General features: G+C 36.2%; 3 protein-coding genes across 8 annotated transcripts in view; 1 reads left to right on the top strand and 2 right to left on the bottom strand.

The window, feature by feature from the left end:
• The window catches only part of LOC106138004 (protein EFR3 homolog cmp44E), a 34,314-nt gene extending 20,359 nt beyond the window's left edge, over window positions 1–13,955 (bottom strand). For 4 of the 6 annotated variants that reach the window (XM_060951339.1, XM_060951341.1, XM_060951338.1 and 1 more), the window contains exons 1-8: window positions 7,927–8,660; window positions 5,382–5,586; window positions 4,335–4,485; window positions 3,785–3,937; window positions 2,482–2,580; window positions 1,610–1,767; window positions 735–813; window positions 183–336 (exon numbers count right to left, since the gene is read on the bottom strand). In XM_060951339.1, coding sequence (XP_060807322.1) covers window positions 183–336; window positions 735–813; window positions 1,610–1,767; window positions 2,482–2,580; window positions 3,785–3,937; window positions 4,335–4,485; window positions 5,382–5,586; window positions 7,927–7,993 — 1,066 coding nt within the window. In that variant the 5' untranslated portion in view covers window positions 7,994–8,660. Of the gene's footprint in view, window positions 1–182; window positions 337–734; window positions 814–1,609; window positions 1,768–2,481; window positions 2,581–3,382; window positions 3,485–3,784; window positions 3,938–4,334; window positions 4,486–5,381; window positions 5,587–7,926; window positions 8,661–13,818 lie in introns of those variants that run through there. The other 2 variants (XM_060951342.1, XM_060951343.1) reach the window with 2 other exon arrangements.
• Window positions 12,255–13,811, bottom strand: LOC106138007 (cyclin-L1). The gene has a single exon (XM_013338975.2). It carries the CDS (start codon window positions 13,500–13,502, stop codon window positions 12,279–12,281), a length of 1,224 nt encoding a protein of 407 aa, XP_013194429.1. The 5' UTR covers window positions 13,503–13,811; the 3' UTR covers window positions 12,255–12,278.
• A 2,670-nt stretch (window positions 13,956–16,625) lies between the features above and the next one.
• LOC106138012 (uncharacterized) overlaps window positions 16,626–26,249 on the top strand; it is a 75,849-nt gene continuing 66,225 nt past the window's right edge. Inside the window, exon 1 of the mRNA XM_013338983.2 lies at window positions 16,626–16,771. The gene's annotated coding sequence lies outside the window, so the exon portion shown is untranslated. The remainder of the gene's footprint in view (window positions 16,772–26,249) is intronic.

The raw sequence follows: 26,249 nt of genomic DNA, 5'->3' as shown, positions 1-26,249 counted from the left end.
TAATACTTAAATTAAAACTAAATTAAAGTGATTTATTAGTCACTTAGTAAAACAAAAATATTATTAACAAACAAACTTCACATAATTAATAATACAACGTGTTTTGTTCTTTTAAAGTCATTACTACCTACCAGGCAATCAGAAGTCATAAGGAAATGAAGAACACATTATCACAAACTCACCAACGCTATCTCCAGCGGCTATGGCCACAATATTGCTGAGCACGGCCGCCCTGGCCGCCCGGACCCTGGTCCTGGCCTTGGGGTCCGCGGACCCGGGGCCCGCCGCGTCCAGGTGCTGCATCAGGGCTTCCACAACGCTGTACGAATATTGAGCCTGGAAAAAAATCGATCATCAGGAAAAATCATCAAAAAAAATCAATCATAGATGTAGTAGAATATCCCAACATACACACAGGGATAGTTCCCTAAAACTATATACAACTAGTTTTTGTCGGCGACTTCATCCGCGTGGTGTCTAATTTCGCGCGTTCCACGCTCTGCTGTTTGGCTTAATGATAGAATTGAGATTCAAACAGGGACAGGTTCCTAGCCCATCGCCTAAAAGAGGAATTCCATGTATAAAAGTCTATCCCTTAGTCGCCTTTTACGACATCCATGGCAAAGAGATGGAGATCCTATTGTTTATTAGCCGTGCGGTTCCCGGCACTAATAGAAAAAAAACTTGTGTTAGAAGATTTGGAAATACAAAAATTACAAAGTGAACTAACTAACCTGAATCGAGAACATGATGATCTTGAACGTGTGGACGGCGAATTCGTTCGGTACCCACAGCTCGTGTCGGTCGAAATGTCTGCAATATATCAAGAATAAGACAAGACTGTTAGCTCTGCCTACCCCGCAAGGGATATAGACGTGATTATATGTATGTATATCAAGAATAATTTCAGTCACGTTTTATTAGATAGTCCCCTTTTATGTTTTGCTTGTTGTAAGCTTAATTTCTTATTCATTCATTATAATCACGCCTATATCCCTTGCGGGGTAGACAGGGCCAGCAGGCTTGTAAGACTGATAGGCCACGTTCAGCTGTTTGGCTTAATGATAGAATTGAGATTCAAGTAGTGACAGCTTGCCCATCGCCTTAAAGAAGAATCCCAAGTTTATATATCTTAAGGTAAAAAATACTTGTTAAATATCTGTTTCAGTAACTTCCTTTCATATTCTGCGAGCCTAGTAACTACTTAAGCTCAGAGAAAATTACATACATATGGTCACGTCTATATCCCTTGCGGGGTTGACAGAGCCAACAGTCTTGAAAAGACTGAATGGCCAAGTTCAGAGAAAATTATCTGCGTGAAATTGAAGTACCAGGCAATCATAATACCAAAAGAGATTACTAATAACCTGTTTACGGACTATCTTTTTTTTTTTTCGAGACTTGTGTTACGAGATACTAACTCAACGATACTATATTTTATAATAAATACTTATATAGATAAACATCCAAGACCCAGGACAATCAAAAAAAGTTATTTTCTCATCATGCCCTGGCCGGGATTCGAACCCGGGACCTCCGATGTCACAGTCAAGCGTACTACCGCTGCGCCACAGAGGCCGACACAGCCATTCTTTGAGCAGTGACTTACGTGAGAACTGGTCGTAGTACACTCCTAATGTGTCCGAATCCAGCTCGACCCACCAGCTCCCTGAGGCACGCCTCCGCCAGCCGCGGGGGTTCGTCTTCGACTCCTGGATCCCTGCCGTCTGTGTCCATGCACGATACCGTTTCGTATTTCTCAGCGGTCTTGAAGTAAATTCCGTGTAGGTATTATTGATACAGACAAGTATCTTTCTACACTTTGCTAGTTCATATTGTATCATGTACATATTTGTAGTTTGTCATAGTTATGTATATAATTTTGAAAGATATTATATAGAAGAAAATAGAAAAGGGTATGTTGAGATGGTTCGGTCATGTGGAGAGGATGAATGGACAGGTTGACTAAGCAGATATACATGGAGAGTGTGGAGGGAAAGGTCGGAGTGGGAAGACCTAGACGAACGTAAGATACGATCAAATTAAGGATGTCATGGTAAAGGGTCAGGTCAAAAGTACCCGAAACCGCCGAGCTTGCATGAAGAGAGTTAAGAATGTGGATGAAGCGAAGGAAATATGCAGAGATCGTGGCAAGTGGAAAGAGGTAGTCTCTGCCTACCCCTCCGGGAAAGAGGCGTGATTTTATGTATGTATGTATGTTATTTATTTATGTAGGTATATTTCAATTTAGTATGTATTTATTTAAGGTTTTGGTATATAAATGCTTTATATTTTGCTACTGCTACGTCTGCACGGCAGAATTTTCTACTAGACAATACACACTAAAAGAGTTCTTATTCTGGAGTACGGTAAGTAGGTATCATAATGTTATGTACTTTTCTACTGGACATGGGCAAGATTTCACCTTGGTCCAGTAAGAATCAGTGTGAGTACAGCGTCGTGCCACTCAATATGTCTTACCTGCATATTGTACAAAAGCGATGGTACAATCTTGTCCATATGCTGCGCTTCCCATATATTTTCCACCAGGTCGTCTGACACAGTTTTTCTTATTACACCCTGGAATAGAAAATTATTGTCATTGTTTTAAAATAGTGATATTTGGTTAAAGGTCTAGAAATATTAGGATATGCTTATTAGACCTAACAGACTCCTTACCACACACAGCCCAACACTACCGAGAACTTAAAGTACTAGGCAAGTATAAAATCATTGAATTCCCTACAATCGAATCTTGTCCCTCGTAGCCATTTATTTCGCCACGGCAGCAATATTTTTGTCAGTATGAAAAGTACTAGGCATGCATAAGAACAATAGAGTTTGAGCTAACCTGGAGTCCTTGAATTCCGGTTAGTCGAATCTTGTCCCTGGCTACAATTTTATTTGTCAGTATGCAAAATACTAGGCTAGCATAACCACAAAAGAGCTTGCATCAACCTGTAGTTATTAAATTTCCTACAAAGGAATCTTGACGTCCCTAGTAGCGATATCGCCACAGCTGCAATATATTTGTCAGTATGTAAACTAATAGGCTAGCATAACCACAAAAGAGCGTTCACTAACCTGCAGTCCTTGAATGCCCGCCAGTTGGATCTTGCTTGCCCCTAGTAGCGATATTCCCAAGGTGTGTAACAATATCATGTTACACATGACCAAATTATATTTGTCAGTAAGTATGCAAACTACTAGGCTAGCATAACCACAAAAGAGCGTTCCCTTACCTGCAGTCCTTGAATGCCCGCCAGCCAGATCTTGTCCCTAGTAGCGATATTCCCAAGTTTGATATTGTTCACATGACCAAAATATATTAGTCAGTATGCAAACTACTAGGCTAGCATAACCACAAAGAGCGTTCACTTACCTCGAGTCCTTGAATGCCCGCCAGTCGGATCTTGTCCCTAGTAGCGATATTCCCAAGGTTGATATTGTTACACATGACCAAATTATATTTGTCAGTATGCAAAGTACTAGGCTAGCATAATCACAAAAGAGCGTTCACTAACCTGCAGTCCTTGAATGTCCGCCAGTCGGATCTTGTCCCTAGTAGCGATATTCTCAAGGTTGATATTGTTACACATGACCAAATTATATTTGTCAGTATGCAAAGTACTAGGCTAGCATAACCACAAAAGAGCTTGCATCAACCTGGAGTTATTAACAAACAAATCTTGACGACCCTAGTAGCGATATCGCCATGGCTGCAATATATTTGTCAGTATGCAAACTACTAGGCTAGCATAACCACAAAAGAGCGTTCACTAACCTGCAGTCCTTGAATGCCCGCCAGTCGGATCTTGTCCCTAGTAGCGATATCCCCGTGGTTGCTATGACACATAGCTGAAAACTTTGATACGAAGAAGTCGTACCGCCGGTGGTACGACGGCGTGTCCTCTTCTATGTTCGCGAAACGAACGAACTGTAAATAGAAAAAATGCAGGTTTCATATTTATATTCGCTGCCCCGAAATATGGCACGCGCGACGCTGTTTTTATCACGTAAAAAACTCTAGCTGTTTCGCTTTTCATTATGGCATAAAACGGGACAGCGATAGGTTTTCGCGCTATTAAAACGGCGTCACGTGGCAATGCTACGGGGGATGGTATTACTTTTTTGTCGCTTACAACTAATGTGCGGTGTGATTCCTGGCACTAATAAAAAAATAGGATCACTCCATCTTGTTCCCATGGAAGTCGTCAAAGGCGACTAAAGGATAGGCTTATAAACTTGAGATTCTTCTTTACACTGATGGGCTGGATGGGTTATATACAATTGTTATATCATTAATCTTCCTAACAATAAATAAATTCACTCACACTTTGAGTAGCCAATGTCTGCAGTTGAGGGTCTGTGGACTCCAGCAACTTCTGCACCATCTTGAGGAACGACTCCACGAACAGGTTCAGGGTCTGGGCATGGCACGCGAGCAGCAGCTGGTCCATCGCCTCCATAGCTATTATCACGAACCTGAAACCATCATATTGGGATTCGCACATACATACATACATACATAAAATCACGCCTCTTTCCCGGAGGGGTAGGCAGATACTACCTCTTTCCACTTGCCACGATCTCTGCATATTTCCTTCGCTTCATCCACATTCATTACTCTCTTCATGCAAGCTCGGCGGTTTCGGGTACTTTTGACCACATAGGTACATAAATCACGTCTTCAGACGGAAGTAGGCATCGGGAGAGGCAACATCTTTCCTCTTGCCACGATCCATGCATACTCGGTTTATCCACATTCATCATTATCTTATTGCAATCAAGTAAGTTTAGTCAAGGTACCTTCGGCCAAGGTACGTTCGGCCTTCTCCTAAACATTCGCAATCACACTCTCCTTGTTTGAACCCACATGTCTTCTTTAGATGCTCAGCGATTTTGTTAATTTTATAAGTGATAACAGCTGCATTAATGACCTTCACAAGGTATTAGCTGACAAGGATTTTTTGCAATTTAAGAAGGGAAAAATAACTGCGTCCGCGCAAGACCAGCGTCGCGGCTCACACTGACTTTTACTGAGCGGAGATCTTTTTGGTACATTAGTGACTGTGAATTGGCATATTTTTAATTTGTACATACATACACATGGTCACGTCTATATCCATTGCGGGGTAGACAGAACCAATAGTCTGACTGACTGAATGGCCACGTTCAGCTATTTAGTTTAATGATAGAATTGAGATTTAAATAGTGACAGGTTGCTAGCCCATCGCCTTTAGAATAGAATTCCAAGTTTGTAAGCTTATCCCTTAGTCGTCTTTTGCGACATCCATGGGAAAGAGATGGAGTGGTCCTATTGTTTTTTTGTATTGGTACCAAATAAACAAATCTTCTTTCTTCTTTATATAAGCGCTTACCCATGTCTTCTCCTGTAGATATCCCTGGACGCCTTCTGGAACAGATATTCGCCAATTCTATCCAATTTCTCCGGGCTGGACAGAGAGTAGAAGGTGAGTTTCTCCATATTGGTTTTGACGAGACCATCTTGCGGGGACGCGGGGAATATATTGTCGACTAGTCGTTTGTACCTGGGCCGCAGGGCGGAGCAGCACCCGCAGCAGCCTGGAGACAACAGTTGATGATGATAAACATGATGATATCATTTAAATGATTGACGAACCTAATGATAGCGGGACTATCAGACCGGTGGGACATTATTGGTGGGTCCACAATTCAAAAATCATCTTGTTTAGGGAACGAAATGACTAACGTTAGATGGTTGATGATCATTTGTTTGTTATATCTTTATTTCATAGAAATTTACACTGTAACAAGAAAATAGTACATAGATATAAAAGAAACAAATCATTTGCTATGGCGGACTTCTCCCATGAAGGGATCTCTACCAGTCAACCGGCAAACAATAAAGGAACTAGATAATATCATATTGTTGAGAAGTTTTCCAAACATTTACTTATGGCTAAGTCTTATGTAGAAGTAGATTAAAAAGTATGATTTTCTCTTTCCTTCCTCCGAAGCATGCACGCGTGCTGTTACTGTCGCTGTCTCGTTTTACGTCATAATAAAAAACGAAACAGCGATAGTTCTTCTTCTTTAGAAAAAGTAGCCTATATGTTATTCTAGGTGTCAGCTACCTACATACCATTTTCATCGTAATCGGTTCAAAAGTTTTTGCGTGAAAGAGTAACAAACATCCATACTGACATCCCGACATTCTCACAAACTTTCGCATTTATAATATTAGTAGGATTATTGAGTCTTGTTAGTACTCATATCTGCAGTAAAAGTGTGCACATGTAAAGTTCAAAGGTTTTCATAACGATACATCTCAGATATGTAAGTAACTGTCTAAGACTGAGTAATTCAAGCCAAATATTTGAACATCCTATGATCCTATCTTACTAATATTATAAATTCAAAAGTTTGTAATAATGTGTGAATGTGTCTGTATTCGTAACTCTTTCACGCAAAAACTACGAGACGGATTTTAAATAAACTTTGCCGTGATATATCGTAGTTAATACGTCAAGTTTACAGTGAGAGCGACTTCGTTCGCCGGAAAACTTTCTACTGCTTTTCCCCTCTTTTTTTGCAAAAAAAATGTGTTGTTCTTCAGTGTTAACTTCATCGATTTACCAAGTTTAGGCGCGAGAGCGTAACAGACTGACAGACAGAGTTACTACCTGTCAGTCTGTAGAGATTACGTTCAAGTAAGTACTTATATGTAGGTATTGCATTTGAATCGCTCTACACTTGACCGTGATGAACAGTGTCTAATATTTATCGATATATTTTATCATTGCACGTAATACTCGTAAGCACTTACATTCCTTCTACGTATCTTGTAAAGTAACGTACACCAAATCAACCGAAACAATAATACTTACTAAGTATTAATAAATACTACAAGTATTAAACGCGCACGTAACGTACATTTATTCGGTTTTATTGAGTCGCTCGGTGACCAGGGATCATTGTAACATGATTCGCAACGTCCGAGATAAAATAAAGGTACGTTACATACATACATATAATCACGTCTATATCCCTTGCGGGGTAGACAGAGCCAGCAATCTTGAAAGACTAATAGGCCACGTTCAGATGTTAGGCTAAATATTAGAATTGAGATAGTAGTATTTATAAATAGTACTCTATAAATAGTAACTCGAAAGTTTAAAATTGCAACATTATTTTCCTTATATGTATAAGTACTTACCTACAATAATATTTTTACCGTATTTACACACAGTTCACTAACAAACAAACGAGATTTACCTGTTGCTCATATTTACATTGTTATTTTCGTATATTGACTAAATGATTATTTTCTTACGGTTAGATGTTTTCGTTTCGTTTATGTTTTACTATTTGTAAATTATAATATTTATTGAGTTTTCTTATATCAGAATGATATGAATTAATACAATACTGTTTGTATTGTATTTATTCATATCATTCTGATATAAGAATTTATGCTACAATAAAATAATTTCTTTCTTTATTATTGTTTATTAAGTTGCATGAAGAATCCGAGGTGAGATATAAACATCCAGACATTTTTTTTATCAATCAACGTCAAAATCAGCCTCAAGGGAGTTAAGAGCTTAGGTAGTTTGTACCTTGTAGCTTTTTGAAACATACTAATATACTATAAAAGGCTTATAAACTTAGGATTCATTTTATAGGCGATGGGCTAGCGACCTGTGACTATTTGAATCTCAATTCTATCGATAACTGAACTTGGTCTATCAGTCTTTCAACACTGCCGGCTCAGTCTACCCCGCAAGGGCTATAGACGTGACTATATCAATGAATATGAATAGGTAACTAGAATTGAATTTGAAAAAGACGTGAAAAATTACCTGCGAAGGCCTATTTACTGAATAAAATATTGATTTATATAAAGGAAACTGTATAATACAAGACAAACACGATACTCACATGTCATATAAACAGTTCTGCTGATGACAAAACAAGTGCGATGGGTTATTTTCCTTAGCGGTATCATTCTGTTCGGTAACACTTAAAAACTGATAATGTTACTATTACACATACAACATATTATTCACTTAAGGATGTTAATACACTTCCGTATAGAGAAATAATAATACACTTGATCAAATAGACACCAGGTCATATTAAAATAATGAAATGTGAGTAATTAGAGAGCCTTTGATCTGTGTGAAAATGGCATCCGGAAATACCGTACAAACCTCAGTTAAAACTGACTAACTAATGACTTCATATATAGATACGTCACAAAAATGACTATCAAAAATTACACTTTTAACCGACTTCAAAAATGAAGAGTACTTCATCACCATTCGTGTTAGTGCACTAAATTTATTTTACATGACATTTTATCATATTTGTTCACTAAAAATGTGAAAATTAGTATAGATTTCCTTATAAATTTTAATGGAAAAGTTTAACTTCTCACAAAAATCATTTAAAAAATTTCGTTTTTAAATTACTTTACACTTTAAAAGTCATATATGTATATATCCCACGCGATTTTACTACCACGGATAATATGCGTTGTCTTATTAAATTTAACTCAATTTTAATATATTTTTCTTTATCAGTCAGTTATAAGTATCTGGTATGCAAATCATCCGATGATTAAATAATTATTTATAACATTACATGGCGGGCAACGCCACACGTTTGAAGACCGATGTCTCACTATCTACAATAGATAAGGCTTGTGATAACATGCTCTGACATAGAGTAAAAACTTGTATAGACACCATTCTATTATTTTTTATGGGACAAACCATCAAAATTTGTCAGTTTCTTATTTATTATCTTAAATAATGTATATATTTTTTTTCCTTTTTTTAATTCCTGTAATAGGGTATTTTATTTTGGTACTTATAAAATGGTTTCGATGCCAAAAACACAAAGATAACTTACATGGGTAACACTTTTTTATTCCCTTTAGGATTCATTTATATTTTATCTACTCAATTTATATATCTGGTAGGTATAAACTATAGGTAGGTGCTCATTTAAGTCCTCATTTTCTTGCTTAATATGGACACCCTTCTCAATTCAAGATTTCCTAGATTCTGACAATCTTGCACCTTGTCATTAAAAATTAGACCTTATTTGACCGTAGATAAATATTATATTTCAACTTCAAAATTAGGTTGATTCAGGCTTAGTTTCAGATTAATTCAACGAGTAAGAAGAACTTCGTCACTAATTTGTAGACTTTACAGCGGCTTATTGAGGTTTGGCATTATTTTATAACCTTTTCGACTTTAATTAGGTTGAGCTAATCAATTATGTTATTTTTACTGTTTTTTTTACCCTGCCGTGTGGTTTCCGACACTTAAGAATCTAATCCATCTCTTCCGCATGGATGTCGTAAAAGGCGAATTAGGGATAGGCTTATAAACTTGGTATTTTTCTTTTAGGCGATGGGCTAGCAACCTGTCACTGTTTGAATCTCTAAGCCATATTGAGACTGTTGTCTACGTCTACCCTATAAGGAATAAAAACTTATGTATGCATGTAACAGGCGGTTAGGTAAATAAATATCTTAGCCTAGTGCCAAATCAAACTTAAGTTTCCCTAGAAATAAGTTCACGTAGGTCAGACAGAAGCTTTGTGTAATTACCTACTTTTAGATCATAATAGGACCCCGGGCTCCTCCCAAGGGAGGACTCAACTGAGATAAAACCTAGCTTCGATCATGTTTGTCTTGTCTACGTCAACTATGGCTAAGAGATATGGTAATCCTATACAAGTGACAGGAACCACACGGCTGGTTACAAAATATGCAATCAATACATTTATTTCTCTAAATAACACATCAGTCGGCGACGTGCAGACGGTCGCGCGTCAAACCGGTAACTGCCTATTATTAGCCTCTATCCTGAAATAGAGGACACCTTTTGAAGAGTTCATGTATATAGGTCTTGTCATTGATCCCTTACGTTTTAGACAAAATATAGTTATCATCGGACAAAATATACACACATCTCTTGAAACGAGCACGTGGTGCGTCTATCTACAAAAACTGTCGCTGTCCCGTTTCACGTCATAATAAAAAGTGAAGCAGCGATAGATTTTCGCGGGATGAAACGCGGCGTCGTGCGTGTCATGTTACGGGGGCATACATACAATTGGTTCATGTTTAAAAAAAATACATTAACCAGCAGTTGCCCGCGAATTCTTCTGTCTTAAATCTCTTTAAATTTAATTTATTATGATAGTTCAATATATAAGCTTTATTAGTGCAACTGTGAAAATCCGTTCTATAGGTTTTGGGCGAAAGTGACAAATATGAACACACACTTCCTTCACATTTACAATATTAGTAGGACAGGATATATGCATGATGAGAAAAGAACTTTTTCTGATTGGCCTGGGTCTTGGATATTTATCTATATAAGTATTTATTATAAAAATATAGTATCGTTGAGTTAGTATCTCGTAACACAAGTCTCGAACTTACTACGAGGCTAACTCAATCTGTGTAATTTGTCCCGTATATATATATATATATTTATTCATACAATGTCAATCATCATAACGAAGCCAACATACGATCAGTATCTATAACATAAGTTATCAATGTCCAGTACAGCCACGGGGGGTGAAACCATTTGAGGTATTTGCGGGTAACCTTTTCAACAGGTCATTCTCAATTGGTTTAGCTGACAATTCAACCGATATAACTTGTAGCCATAGATAAAAATATAGCTAAGATCAAATGGTGTGTTTTGTGAGTTTAGAGAGTTGGTAAGGTAATGCGTGATGCGCAGATTTGCACATATTCAAAGCCCACCTCGTCCTCACCAGTGACTATTTCCGAAGTTATGTACATTAGTTTGAATACTAACCGATGCTTTTATGGTGAGAGAACTCTAAAAGACAGGAAGAAGGTATTGTCTATGGTGTTACGCACATTACCCATCTAATTATGGACTAAATATTATTGTTTATTCTATTATTTAAAAAAAAACATAAGGTACCATATAAGATTAATTATCATATTATAAAAAACACTACAAAAATTTTAACTTTTATTTTATTCTAATGTCAGAAGCTATATTATTACTAGGTTCTACGAAAACCTGTTCAGTTTTTGCATGAAGTAGTAACAAACATACATATCCTTGCAAACCTTCACATTCTTCTTCCTCCTGGCTTTAGTCCCATTGGTTGCATGTTGCATCTTCACCTCTATGGAGAGTAGCCCAGGGTATGCCTTTGACCATGGATCATAGATTGGGGTGAGTCATGTTTTTACATGAAGCGACTCCCATCTCAACCCTAACTCGTATTGGAGCGATCATGGTTCACTCACTTCGTTCACTTGCAAACTTTCACATTCATAAAATGAAATATTTGAAGATCTAAATGCTTTTCAGTGAATGAAATTGAAGCTCCTGAAATAAGAAATATTCAATAGTACAGAAAAACAGAAATGCGGCTTGGTTTATTGAATGTTAATTATGACCTTCCTATAACAATAAGAATGACCTTGATCTAAGATCTATTCTAACTGCAGTGGATCTTGATAATTGTACATTGGAGTTAATATCCGTACAGCTATTATCTCATTTTTTTTTTTTTTTTTTTTTTTTTTTTTTATATGGGACAAATTACACTGATTGAGCACCAACACAAAAAAGAATAGGACCACTCCATCTCTTCCCATGGATGTCGTAAAAAGGCGACTAAGGGATAGTGTTATTATTAACTTGGGATACTTCTTTTAGGCGATGGGCTAGCAACCTGTCACTATTTGAATCTCAATTCCATCATTAAGCCTTACAGTTGAACGTGGCTTATCAGTCTATCTGCTGACTGCTCCCTGCAAAGTATATGAAAGAATTATAGGTAGATGCTATAAATTAACATCTCGAAATGTAGGCTTCTAGGTGATCTATAGACTTGTTATCACTACATAGTTTAATGCAATGCAAATGCTTCCCGCGTCTGTTTCTTTGTCTGTAGGTATGAATGCTTAGATCTTTAAAAGTAGGTACACTGTGAATTTTGATGCAGATTCTTATTAGATACATATATTCAAGAGGAAGGTTTATATGTATAAATGCCACCCGTGCGAAGAGAGTCACTTCTTTTATAATAATAATAATAACATATATTTTAGTAGCTTCAATATCAAGAAAAAATTATAACCAAGATATAAGATACATTTTTGAGACTCAAGACAAACCCCTTAGGTACTGTGGTAAACACAACGCCCAAGGCCTAAAAATAAAAACACAATTACTAATTAAACATTTATTTTATAATTAAATTAACATACTACCCTAATGTTTTCTCTTATCATCTCTGCTGGACTTTGACCGTTCATAATCATCATACTTCCTCGAGGAGCGACTTCGTTTGTCATCGGACCTCCTTTCCCTGGAACGGTCCATATCGCGGTCCCTCGAGCGAGACTTGTGCCTTTTACTCGAATACTCCCTTTTACGATCATAAGGAGACCTTGACCGCCTTTCCTTCTTAGACTTATGACTACTATGATATTTGGAAGTAAGAGGAGGGGTTTTTGGTGATTTTTCTTTCTTTGAATCACGTCTGGTATCTTTAGAAGTTGACGCAGTTTGGGCTTCTGCCTTCTTCTCTTCAGCTTTGGCATTATTTTCCTTAGCCGCCTGCCTGTTCGCTTGATATATTTTCCTCAACAAATCAACTTTAGTTTCTAACTCATCCGGGTTGACTTTAGGCCGTTTGTACAGCTGCAGAATACGTATACACACTTCTCGTATATCCTCTTCGGGCACTTTAAACAGCAGGAACCAATGAGGGTTGTTTGGCAGTGGCAATCCAATTTTACGGGCTGTTAAATAAATGCACGCACATGCAATTGTTTCTGGAGGAAATCTCATAAAGACATCAGTCCTTAAAGCGTCATTCATGTAATTCCAAGCCATCTGCATCAATAGCCGGTTCTTCTCATACTGTAGCACTTGTAGGTAGACTACAATAAGCTTGTGTGGATGCTTAACATGGACACAGAAACCCAGTTCTTTCAATATCCGTCTTTCAGCTTTTATGACTTGATTTTTCATCTCAATATAATTCTGGTCAACAATCAATGGACTAATTGTCTTTTGACCTCTCACCTGCTTGATGTGATGGAATACATTGATGACGTCACGAATCCTACATGGTTTCTCTTCCACTTTAGAGGCTAAGTATATGCTACCCATTGCCATAGTCTCCATTGGGAATCTGACAAAGGATTTGGAATAATAAAACCTTTGGAGGTATATCTGCCCCGTTGCCATGGCCACCTGTGGTAATTTAAGCAGAATCCCAGCAGTTTGAATGAGTTCGCATCCTAAAATTCGCAAGTCTGTTTCGGTTTCTATGTCCAGCCCATCAGCTTGTGATGGAGTCTCTTTGAACGCAGTTTCTGGCAGCAAACAGTTGTACAATGTAAGGACGATTTTCCCATAGTTCTTCTGTGGCTTAGCAGGCGTGGCATTGCTGGTTTTAGCTGAATTTTGTACTGTGGTTGTTGTCATATTGATTTGGTTAGCTTTCACTCAGTGAACAATCCGCACAACACGTATGTAAGTTGCTTACAAACAAATGTCACTTTACACTTTTAATTTTGATATTATTGAATACATGGTTTTATGTTAAAATCATATTGATACAAAACACGAAACTCGAAAAAAAAACTATGGAACCGGCGCTGGAACGAAGGGAAGTGACAGCCAGAGACAAACAAGCCAAGATGGCGCCACGAATAAGCAGAATGTCAAACTAAGATTTCGCAAACATTTTCTTTGGAGTAACTAATGTATATAATTCTCTACAAATTTATTATTCACGTACCTTGTGTCATTTTCCTTAGTTAATTTATACCACTTTCACGATATTATTTTCATTGGGCACTTAAAAAACAATAAAGGGCGGTGTTATCAATGAAACAGACGGCTGCAAACACGTTCCTTAGCACGCATCCAAGAATCGTAGAATAGAATTGAATGAACATTATTTGATTGCAATATCGATCGAATGTAATTTATTATTATTACGGTCTGTTTTATACCTTATTCAAACTTATTACTTTAAAAGTTGATTATATAAATTTTATTATTGTCGAATTAGACTAAGTGGAACGTCGATGATGATGATGACATAGGTATCTAAGTTCAAGACAACAATTAGACTTAAACATGCGTAAATTGAAGTGAAAGCAAGAACTAACCTTTTCCGGAAGTGACGCATTCTCAAAACAAAAAGCGGCAGATTTAAATCGTTAATCAATAAATATTTCACATTCATACTGGGACGATGCCAAAAATAAACGTAACCCAGTAATAACAATGCCAAGGAATTTATTTCAACAATACAGTAACCTTGGTAAATTGTTTATTTTATTAATTCAAATGGGTACTTACATCCTGGATCCGTGCATTTTTGGAAGAAGGTGTCCAAAAAATCATGCCCTTCCCCAGCATCAAAACAACACTTCACGAAAGACATTTTTCCAAAAACAAATTAAAATTTTCTACTTAAAATTACCAATAAACTCCAAGAATATTTTATTTTTGTAAATAGGCAAAATAATTTTAATTTATTCGTTAATAAGATAACATTTAGTAAAACATATTAAACTTTTTAGGGGTTAACATAGTTAGTGCCCGTTTATTAAATTATTTGTACAAAAATATCAGGTGTTGTCTTTAGATAGAATAATATTTTACTGTAAACACCATTACATCAACAGATTTCTAATACCTAAAATCACCAAATATGAAATTGCTTTGGAAACTAACACTAATATATTATTATAAACTATTTTAGTTAAAATCTAGATAAATCAGGTAAATGGAGTCACATTTCGAAGATAATTGAGTTTTTTTCGTCAATTGAAACTAGGGTGCGTGCGTAATATTAGCAACATAGCTAAATTTCGTATCATAAATTTATAATGAAAATGATATGTGGTAGGTGTCCTCTGCAATTGGGTCGTATAATGCGCAGAAAACTGATTTTCCAGTTTTAATGAAAATGCCTGTAGAGGCCGCTTTTTATAACCCGCTTCCTATAATACTTAATAGAGGGCGTTGTTCGGACAAAGATGAATAGTTTCTTGAATGATCGTCAGATGGCAGGGAAATACCGGTAAGATTAAAAACTGTATCGCTGTTTTGTAAACAATTACATTTTTGTTTCACACAAAAAATTATTAAACTGAACTAGCTATTAAAAGCCACAGATAGGGTAGCTAACATATTAACCTTTGGACCATTTATGCTCTATCGGATCACGGACACAAATTAAATAGGTTTTGATCAATTTTCTTTATGTACCTTCCTATCCTAGTATTAAATTTTTGTTTCCTAATACGATTTACTTATTTCCGTAACAAGTTGCGTAAAATCAAGGCGTAATGAATGTGTTCTTTTGTTTTCGATGTTTGATTGAAAACTTTCGATGCCGCGCAAGGTCGTTTGATTGTAGATTTAAACGCAATAATCGTGGTTTTATTTGTACTAATTGAACAAATCATGTTAGAAGACAACTGATGCATACTAGGTACCTACTTATCTTAATTTAGTCCCTGAATCATTTAGGACTACATTTAGTCCAGTGGAAACGCATCTGGAAAGAGAGGAAGAAAAAGACCAAGAATAAAATAAAATATTTTGATCAAATAAAGGAAAAAGGAAACGCATTATCATACCTTCGGTAATATAAAAAAAAATAACAGAGAAAATTTATCAATGGAGGTTGTAAAAATGGAGGACGCTCCACTCAACTCCACCGACAAGAGTTAGCTCTTAATTTAAGAAGAAATAAACTCGTCTATTGATATTGACTTGGATACTTTATTCTCTTTGGATTGATCAAAGTTTTTAGACGATGGACTGGCAACCTGTCACTATCTCCTAACTTGCGATTCTTCTTATAATCGATGGATATGATGAATAGACTTGTCACTATTTAAATCTCAATTCTATCATGAAGCCAAACAGCTGAAGGTGGCCTGTCTTTTCAAGATTGTTGGCTCCGTCTACGCCGTAAGGGACATAGAAGAAGAACGATAGAAGCGATTAAATGTATGTGTATGTATGAAATAGGTACAATTTATTTGAATAATTTCCAGTTCCAGTTCTTTATTCCAGGTGCCGCGAAATGGATGGAGTGGATTTAAATATGGTGGGTGCAACTGGGAATGGAAAAGAGAGAGAGATTATATACTTAAACTAATTATATATTTATTTATTTTGCTCTGCGCTAATCTGTTTGGTTTCCTTCCACCCAAAGGTTGACTGGAAGAGATTGCATTAGCGATAACTCGGCCTTCGCATCATCTCTGTCTCTTTTCTGCTGTTTCGAATGTTTTACTCTTATGGTGAAATAAAGAGTTTATCTATCCATCTACACTAACCAGGGTTCAATATACAAATCTCTTCCATAAACGCCATTGGACGAAACCTGTTGTGTACTTAAATCCTTGTTTAAAATCAGTTACCACCACTTCAAGGATATTTTAAAACACGAAAATAGTTATCAATAAAAGCCATTATTCAAATCAGTTTGACAATTTGCAATAAAAAAATCAACCAACTAGTTTTCCTTGCGTTCAACCTACGTTTTATACACGCAATTTTAGTCAGTCGACCTCGGAGTTCTGAGGAGAGAGGGCGTTCGCCATCTTGAAAATTAGTGTTGTGATTCGAAATTTTAAAAATAAAATTAACAGTGACGTGTTGTGTTTTGTGATTATAATCGATTTGTGTGTGTCTTATAAGTTTGGACGGGGTGAATTTTTTCGGTAAGTTTTTGATAAATTATTAAGTTATTTTAAAGTTATACCTACTAGGAAATGAAGAAAAATAAAGTACCTACCTATATCAATGCTTATTAAAATTCGTTTAAGTATTATATATTTAAGATATATCCGTAACAATAATGTGGTAATCTATAAAAAATATTTTTTAAAAGTTTTTTTAGCTATAGAGATAGTTTGAGGTAGGGCTTTCAAAATTAATGAGTATCCTCTTTCTTCTCTTATTCTTAACTTATTCATCATGAAGAAGTCAAAATCAAATATTTAATACTAGAGGCCGCCCGCGACTTAGTCCGCATGGAAACCCTATCAATCCCGTGGGAACTCCGGGATAAAAAGTAGCCTATATGTTATTCTGGGTCTTCAGCTACCTACATACCAAATTTCATCGTAATCGGTTCAGTAGTTTTTGCGTGAAAGAATAACAAACATCCATACTGACATACTCACAACTTTTCGCATTTATAATTTTAGTAGAATTGCTTACATATCTACATATGTGAGTATAATTTTCACTACATCATTACTACTTAAAATTAATTATAAAAATAAATATAGGTACCTACTAGTGCCTACGTAGTCGTTATTTCAGAATTATCGTTAACGTTGTAAACTTTGCAATAACTATAGCTTTTAATAAAGTTTAACGAGCCTTAGCTTTGCAAGTGGTGCACTTAGATAAAGCTTAGAAAGGATACGGTGCAGCATTGCGTCAGCTTCATGGTAACATTTATTTGAAGTTATTCAACCTATATACGTTCTTACTAGCGATTCGTCGGAATATTTTGTGTGCCGTGTTGATTATTCGCACTATAGAATAGAATTACTCCATTTCTTTCCCATAGATGTAAGATTAAAGGTGACTTTAATATAGGAAAAAAAAAACTAAACTAATAAAATCACATTCATCTAGCAAAGAAAATACACAGTGTGCCAGCTGCTTCTCTTCCCGTGCAGATTGTAAAAGTCTATCAAGGGATAGGCTTCTTCTTTTAGGCGATGAGCTAGCAACTGTCACTATTTGAATCTCAATTCTGTCATTAAGCCACACCAGCTAAATGTAAGTGATATAGACGGGATTATATGTATGTATGTATTATTACATATTTATGTTGTTCTGGTTTGTTTACAACAAATTAGTCGTTAGGCTAGCAATCTGTCATTTTCGTTAAATCATAATTATTTAAACTTGTGCTCGGAATCTCTATTGGTTTTGAGATGGGGCTAGTATAGGTGGCACGTTTGGATGTGATTTTAGTGGAAAGGCACTTAAATAATTAAAGTACAGAGGTCCTTTTTTTATTGATGTTGCTTTATTATTTATTACATTTTGTCGATATTCATTTTTCTTTTACAAGTGCCATAATGTCTTCAGCGAAAAAAATTACACATTTAAGTCTTAAAGTAGTTTAGATTTTTTACAAGTTTACCATGTAAGTAGGGTAGGTAACTCAATAACTTTACATTAAATTTGTAAGTCTGTCAATTTATCTTTTAAAAACTAAAACTAATCAGCAATTTTTGAATGAAAACTACAAATAACTTTAATTAAAATAACAACATACTTATAAAGCTAAATCATTAATATAATAAGTACCGGCCTCTGTGGCGCAGTGGTAGTACGCTTGTCTGTGATACTGAAGGTCCCGGGTTCGAATCCTGGCCAGGGCATGATGAGAAAAGAACTTTTCTGATTGGATGTTTATCTATATAAGTATTTATTATAAAATATAGAATCGTTGACTTAGTATCTCGTTACACAAATCTCGCACTTACTTCGAGGTTAACTCAATCAGTGTAATTTGTCCCGTATATATTTGTCACCCTTTCCATCACATCTCCTGTCTCAAGTCTGCTGGAAGAGATTTCTTTTGAAATAAGCAGAACCTTTGTAATTTTGTTTCTTGTGTTTATCAGTCTCGATGTTTTCTGTGTACATAAATTAGTAAATAAATAAATAAATAAAAATATTTATTATTAATAGTACTCATCATACATTACCTTATAAGATTAAATCTTTAATATTTTCATACGATCAATTGCTAAATAAGGTAAATCGTGACTCAAAAGTGCAGTCGAGCTGGCGACAATCTTAAACCTCCACAATCATAGTTACAATCCTGTTATGACGTCATCGCCATCCCACACGTCATTGGTTGATAATCAGTGATACCAAATACGCAGTGAAACGTATATGGTACGCTAATCAATGTTCTTATTTGAATAATGTCTTGACATTAGCTTGACAGACGCAACCAGATGTGGTTCTTATATTCTACGCTATATTCTTATCCTGTTATGTTTCGTCTCATCAAACCGTGACATTGGCAGAATCATCGAAAGTCCGGTGGAAGTTATAATATAGAAAAGAAAGAAATACAGTGCCGTGTTGTGGTTCCCGGCACCAGTACAAAAAAAGAATTGGACCACTCCATCTCTTTTACCATGGATGTCGTAAAAGGCGACTAAAGGATAGGCTTACAAACTTGGGATTCTTTTTTAGGCGATGGGCTAGCAACCTGTCACTATTAAGATATATAGACATGACCATATCTGTGTATGTAAGAAATACATTCATGTCGTAAATTAGAATCCTTATTTTATAAATGCGAAAGTAAGATTACATACATACATACATATGGTCACGTCTATATCCCTTGCGGGGTAGACAAAGCCAACAGTCTTGAAAAGACTGAATGGCCACGTTCAGCTATTTGGCCTTATGATAGAATTGAGATTCAAATAGTAGATAGGCAAAGTAAGATTGTCTGTTCGTTTACCACTTGACGTGTTTTTTACTGAATTCATCTTCTTGAAATAAGACATATATGTATATATATAATTAAGAGTCCGGAGAAGGAATACGAACTTGAACGAAGACGATATTTTCAATCACCGTATATAGTAGGTACTAAGGTTCGTCCTCAGGACGTTTCCTGACGTTTTTCTGAATTAAGTAATAATTAAGTAATAATTCAGAAAAACGTCAGGAAGATGTGCTAAACTACCAAATGTGACTTTATTGTAATAACTACCAAATCATTAATGATAATAGCCTTTAAACATAACCCACGTTGAAAAACAATAAACACGACCAATTTATAAACCGTATGAATCATAATTACATAATGCGTGCAATCAAATACCCGAACTCTTATTTAATCTGTGCCGTTTCCCGCTCAAATTATTTCACATTATGGCGGCCATTTGTTTTTTAAATCATGGTTTTGAAATTCGAACGATCGCCTTTGGCATTCTGTGAGTCAGTCGTTGCCTCAATGGTGAAATGTTAAATTTTGGTCGATTGATGAATTTGGGTTACATATTTTTTAACAGACCTTTGTGGTGTAGATGTAGCGTCCTTGCATATGATTTGAGGTCTCGACTTCGATTCCAGGTCAGGCCAGATTTTAGATTCTTCATTGCAAATCACAAGTTTCTCAAGATGTCTTATGAACTATTAGTACAGTTTGAGGACGTACTACTTGAAAGGGCATAGAGACTACAAGATGTTATTACTTAAATAAAAATGGCTATAAACTAAATAAGTTCTAGTAAGTTATTGGCTAAGACCTATCCAGAAGGGAATGATTACAAGAAGTATACAGGGATGTTGTTGAAAATAAATAAATAGTATACCTATATATTTATTTACGGGACAAATCACACAGATGACACAGAAAGTTCAATTTATGATGTAGTCTCTTCTTACCCCTCCGGGAAAGAGACGAGATTTTATATATGTATGTATTACCTACATATAACTTAGACAGAGATCATAATATTATAAAAATAAAGAATCTTTGAGTTATTCCACAATTTTGCTATCGACGCCGCGAGAAACAACTAGTATATGTATGCAAATCCATTTTAAACCTTGAGAAAGCATTTCCATCCTGAAGCCATACCTGAGGCCTTTCAGCCTTTTCGAGACTGTTGGCTTAGTCTACCCCGTAAGGGATATAAACGTGACTACGTATATATACTTTAGAAAAAGGATTTCAAACATACTTTACTGAGTGGATTAATTTTATTCAACTTCAACACTTAATTGCTTTTCAACAATCCAGTCATCTTTTATTACACAAATAATGACCTCACATCGACGTATAAAAGAACTTGTACCATGTGAATTAACTCCCAATTTTGATATTAAATTCCGCTTTGTCGTTGGCGCGAGTGGTTCTATATTGTTAAGTCATGTGGGCAAATGGGTCCATTGAATTGGCTTCTGATGGTGTTGGAGGTCCTGATCATAGAGTTTAAAATAATGTAAGATTAAAGATTTTTTTTCTATTTTTGCCGTGTGGTTCCCGGCGCTAATATAAAAAAAGAATAGGAACACTCCATCTCTCTTGCATGGATGTCGTAACAGGTGATTAAGGAATAGGCTTATAATCTTGAGATTCTTTTAGGCGATGGGCTAGCAACTGTCGTTGCCAAACAGCTGATCGTGGTCTTTCAGTTTTTGACTGTTGGCTCCGTCTACCCCGTAAGGGATATACACGTGACTATATGTATAGATGTAAAAATCGGCGGAACAAACTACACTGCAGCATTTTCATCGGACGTAAATTTACAAATATAGATCTATTAAATCTAAATCGTGGATATATGCACATTGTCTACATTAAAAAACGTGAATGAATGTAGGTATAACTAATTATTTCAATACGAATATTACGTCAAATAAATAAAGATAAAATAAAATATGTACATACTGTACAAATTATGTCAACACCCATTTTTATAACTTACATATTATTAAGTCCTCCTATTTTGTATGTATGTGCTAATTTTGGAAAGTAGTGGACGGATTTTGTTCCAATTTGAAAGGTTTTAAAGAGGGTTTTCTGAGGACGGTTTGTATCTATAAAAGCAAACTGTGCGAAGCCGGGGCGTTTCGCTAGTAAGTTTATAAATGAATAATCGAAAGTTTAATTTTTTTTCACACTCGTTGATGTCTTTTGTATGGAAAAATAAAACCAAAGTTGTAAGTAAGTCGTATCACAAATATTTAGTTTTAAACTAGCATTAGATAGATTAGATATGGTTTTAGACGCACTCCTCTATCCTCTAGAGGATGCTATAGGGCTAACGCCAAGATGTGCAGGTTTCCTCACGATGTTCAGTCTAAACGTCACATGCCAAATTCCAGGAGTTGAGACAAAATATTTGTGGCTCGCAAAGAAACGCGTTAATTAGAACGTTTTTACATAATTTGTTACTCAGCGCGCAGGAAGCTATGACGTCATTTGACATAATTTTGAAGTCGTATTATTTGTTAACAAGATCATGTGTATTTTTTGTCTAGTTAGTCAAGTTTCCATTAATTTTGGTTTAATGACAATATGTACGAATGAATTCGCATGTAAAAGCCCCGAAATATTAATTACGGCGGTTGCAAATGGCAACACGCGAAGATTACAAAAAATTTTGTTTATAATACTTACTTTATATCTTTTATGAAAAATTTGCGTTGATGATATAAATAAAATTTGAATGAATTTGTCTAAAAACACCGTAAACGCCTGGTAATAATGTCGAAATTTGGAAACGAGTGAACAACATGGCTGAATCTCCAAAACGTGGCTGGCAAAAAACGTGTTTTTGCGAAAATTACCGCCGCCAAGGCCGCGTTTTCTTCCAGACACGCCTTTGTTGGCTTTTTATCTCGAATCGCGCTAAAAATTAAAGATATCACAGATCTACTCATTTCCTTTTGCGACACGAAAAATATTACATTCATATGGTCACATTTATATCCTTTGCAGGGTAGAGACAGCCAACAGTCTTGAATAGACTGAAAAGACACGTTCAGCTGTATGGCGCAAAATATTTTTTGAATGAAAATATACATACACGCCTCTTTGTCGGAGGGGGAGGCAGAGTTTGTATCTTTGAAAATAGACCTACAGTATCCTCCAAAAAATAATATGTAAAAGTCTGCAGGCTGTCTAAAGCACAAATATCTGGCAAATGTCAAAAGCAGAAGGAGCATCACTTAGTTAGACGTCGCGAAAGGTCGGTGTTGGATGGTGTTGGACGAGTTATGACTGTATGTACTTAAAACTCATAATGCTGAGGACTGGACAAAGTGGAGAGAGAACTAGAAGATTTCTATAGCTTTTGTTTTTGCATTGTTCTTACCACCTAAATTTTTATAAAGTTGTTTTGTCCCTTGGATGCTTGTTACGACTTCCACAGAATAGACAAACAAGCTAAATGCTGAGGACTGGACGAGACGTGGAGAGAGAACTAGAACATTTCTATAGCTTTTTTTTGTTACCACCTAAATTTTTATGAAGATTTTTGTCCCTTGGATGCTTGTTACGACGTCCACAGAATAGACAAACAAGCTAGTTAGAACTCATAATTGCGCCGGGAACCACACATAATAATTGTTCCTGTGGTATAAAGTCTTAAATCAATTACATCACGAGTTATAATTCTGAAGTACCGTTATTTTGTCATCAGCTGGTGACATCACGATGTTTTTGCTCAATGTGTTTTGCTTCTCAAGACTTTTTGGCTTAAGAACGTACTTGGTTAAAAAGTGGTTTATTAAATTGAAAACATTTTTTTTAATTTATAGTCTCTGCATAATAATGGCGCCTGACGGATTGGTCTCATATAATATACATTTATTGATATAAAACCGCAAAATTTACTTTAAAACATGCAAACATATTATCAAGTCTTTGCTTTATTCCTCACGGGGTAGGCAGAGACAACATTCTTAAAAAGACTAGAAGGCCACGTTCAGCTGTATGTCTTAATGATAGAGTTATGATTCAAATAGTGACAGGTTGCTAGCCCATCGCCTAAAAGAAAAATGCCAAGTTTATTAACCTATCCCTTAGCCGCCTTTTACGACATCCATGGCAAAAAGGTAGAGTGGCCGTTTTTTTTCTATTGGTGCCGAGAACCACACGGCACAAATGTAAATTTATTTCAAAAATATCTACATATATATCAAGTTACGGAACTCCGGCAAAAAGACGCTAGCAGAACCTTTGACGTAAATAACAACATGACATGTGTAAATGTTGTGACTCGGGAATCAAACCCGTTAACCTATAGCGCTGTGAATTAACTGCTTGTCCGTCGGGCTGTCACTCAAGATAGCATCTGGTATTAATATCGTTCGTATTATACGAAAGTGGATAACGGGAAAGACAAATTAATAAAATTGTTAAAAAAGGTTATAAACAATTTTATTAAGTTAAACCGGCGAGCTCGCATGAAGAGAGTTATGAATGTGGATGATGCGAAGGAAGTGTGCAGAGATTGTGTCAAGTGGAAAGATGTTGTCTCTGCCTACCCCTCCGGGAAGAAAGCGTGATTTTATGTGTGTATGTATGTTGTTTAAAGGTCCTCGTATTAAGTGGTCAGATGACCATGGATTGGACTATTCCATCCTGCTAATAAATGCGAAAGTTTTTTATGTGTTGATGTCTGTTTGTTACTCTTTTACGCAAAATTTAAAACATGCATACATAAAATCACGCCTTTTTCCCGGAAGGATAGGCAGAGACTACATCTTTCCAGTTACCACGATCCCTGCACACTTCTTTCGCTTCTCCAGGATAAAAAGTAGCCTATATATTATTTTGGGTCTTCAGCCACCTACATACCAAATTTCATCTTAATCGGTTCAGTAGTTTTTGCGTGAAAGAGTAACAAACATCCATACTGACATCATTGACATACTCACAAACTTTCGCATTTATAATATTAGTAGGATAATATAATATGATATATAAGAGATAACATTTGTTAAGAAAATTTTTATGAACCTGAGCGTGCTCCAAGCTCCAGGCTCCAGGGCCAATAGCATTACAGCGGAGGAAACAAATGGAAATACGCAAAGACAAAAAATAAAAAGACCTTTAGGAGTAACATAGGAATTTTCCAGAAACTTTCCATGAGAGAGAAGACGGTGTAACTGGGAACACTAAATGATGGATGAGGGAAAGCCGAAACCTTCAGGCGTAACATATGCTTTTTTTTGGAAAATTCATTGCCCGCCTTTGTTATAGTATTACAACTAAAAACAATTGATTTATTTATAAAATCAGAAATAATCTTGATCACCCATCTGGTATAACATCTAGATAGCATTGCTTAACCGCTTTATCTGGTCGGTGCATGTACCAAGGCTGTTCACTTTCTCTCGGACCTGTGAGATAACGTATGGTGCACAGAGCACGGCTGACTGAGGCGGGTGTGCAGTGCTTTGTGTTATGGTGTTTTACTGTTGTTGGCGTTTTTTTTGTAATTGTTCGTCATGTTTTTCTGTCGTCTTAGGGTGCTTAGTTGTTTCTAATTGAAAGAGTTAAAATACATATAGCCAAGTCTATATCTCTTGCGGGGTAGACAGAGCCAACAGTCTTGAGAAGACTAGAAAGCCACGTTCAGCTGGCTTTATGATGGAATTGAGATTCAAATAGTTACAGGTTGCCAGCCCATCGTCTAAAAGGAGAATCACGCGATATCTCATATACATAATGTATAAAATTTTCGTGTCACAATGTTCGTTCCCGTACTTCTCCGAAACGGCTTGACCGATTCTCATGAAATTTGTGAGCATATTGAGTAGGTCTGAGAATCGGCCAACATCTATTTTTCATACCCCTTAATGTTAAAGCTTGTCCACCCTTAACATTTATTTTAAATAGAAATAACTTAAAAATTGGCATTTACATGGCAAAACAACGTTTGCCGGGACAGCTAGTGAAAGTATATTATCTTGAAATTCCACTATTTCACTGCGAGACTTCTTGAAGTGGGTAGAAAATTATGGAATTTCTATTCCCCTGTCCCCACGCTCCGTCGGGGGCATGTGTTACACATTCAAATAAGATTGGATGGCATGTATTGTGTGTTAATGTCGCAATTAGGTTGGTGCTTTCTACAGCTGAGCCTTATCAGTTGTTTGAGATGGAAATTACCATTATTTAGCATTGTCATCAGTTTGTATACTCAGCTACAAACGGTGGACTCAGGATATTTGACGGCCTCTGTGGCGCAGCGGTAGTACCTACGCTTGTCTGTGACATCGGAGGTCCCGGGTTCGAATCCCGGTCAGGGCATGATGAGAAAAGAACTTTTTCTGATTGACCTGGGTCTTGGATGTTTATTAAAATAAGTATTTATTATAAAATATAGTATCGTTGAGTTAGTATCTCGTAACACAAGTCTCGAACTTACTTCGAGGCTAACCCAATCAGTGTATTTTGTCCCGAATATATTTATTTATTTATACCTGGGCCACCTCTCATACACGTATCGAGGCGAGGTGGCACATCAAAAAATTGTGATGACTACCGAATAGAAATACTGACACGATTAAGTAAACATACATATGGTCACGTCTATATCCCTAGCGGGGTAGACAGAGCCAACAGCCCTAAAGAGATTGACAGGCCATGTTCATCTGTTTGGATTTATGATAGAATTG

This window comes from Amyelois transitella, chromosome 24 (genome assembly GCF_032362555.1).
Source record: "Amyelois transitella isolate CPQ chromosome 24, ilAmyTran1.1, whole genome shotgun sequence".
Classification (NCBI taxonomy): Eukaryota; Metazoa; Arthropoda; class Insecta; order Lepidoptera; family Pyralidae; genus Amyelois; species Amyelois transitella.
This window is presented reverse-complemented; position numbering and strand designations above follow the sequence as displayed.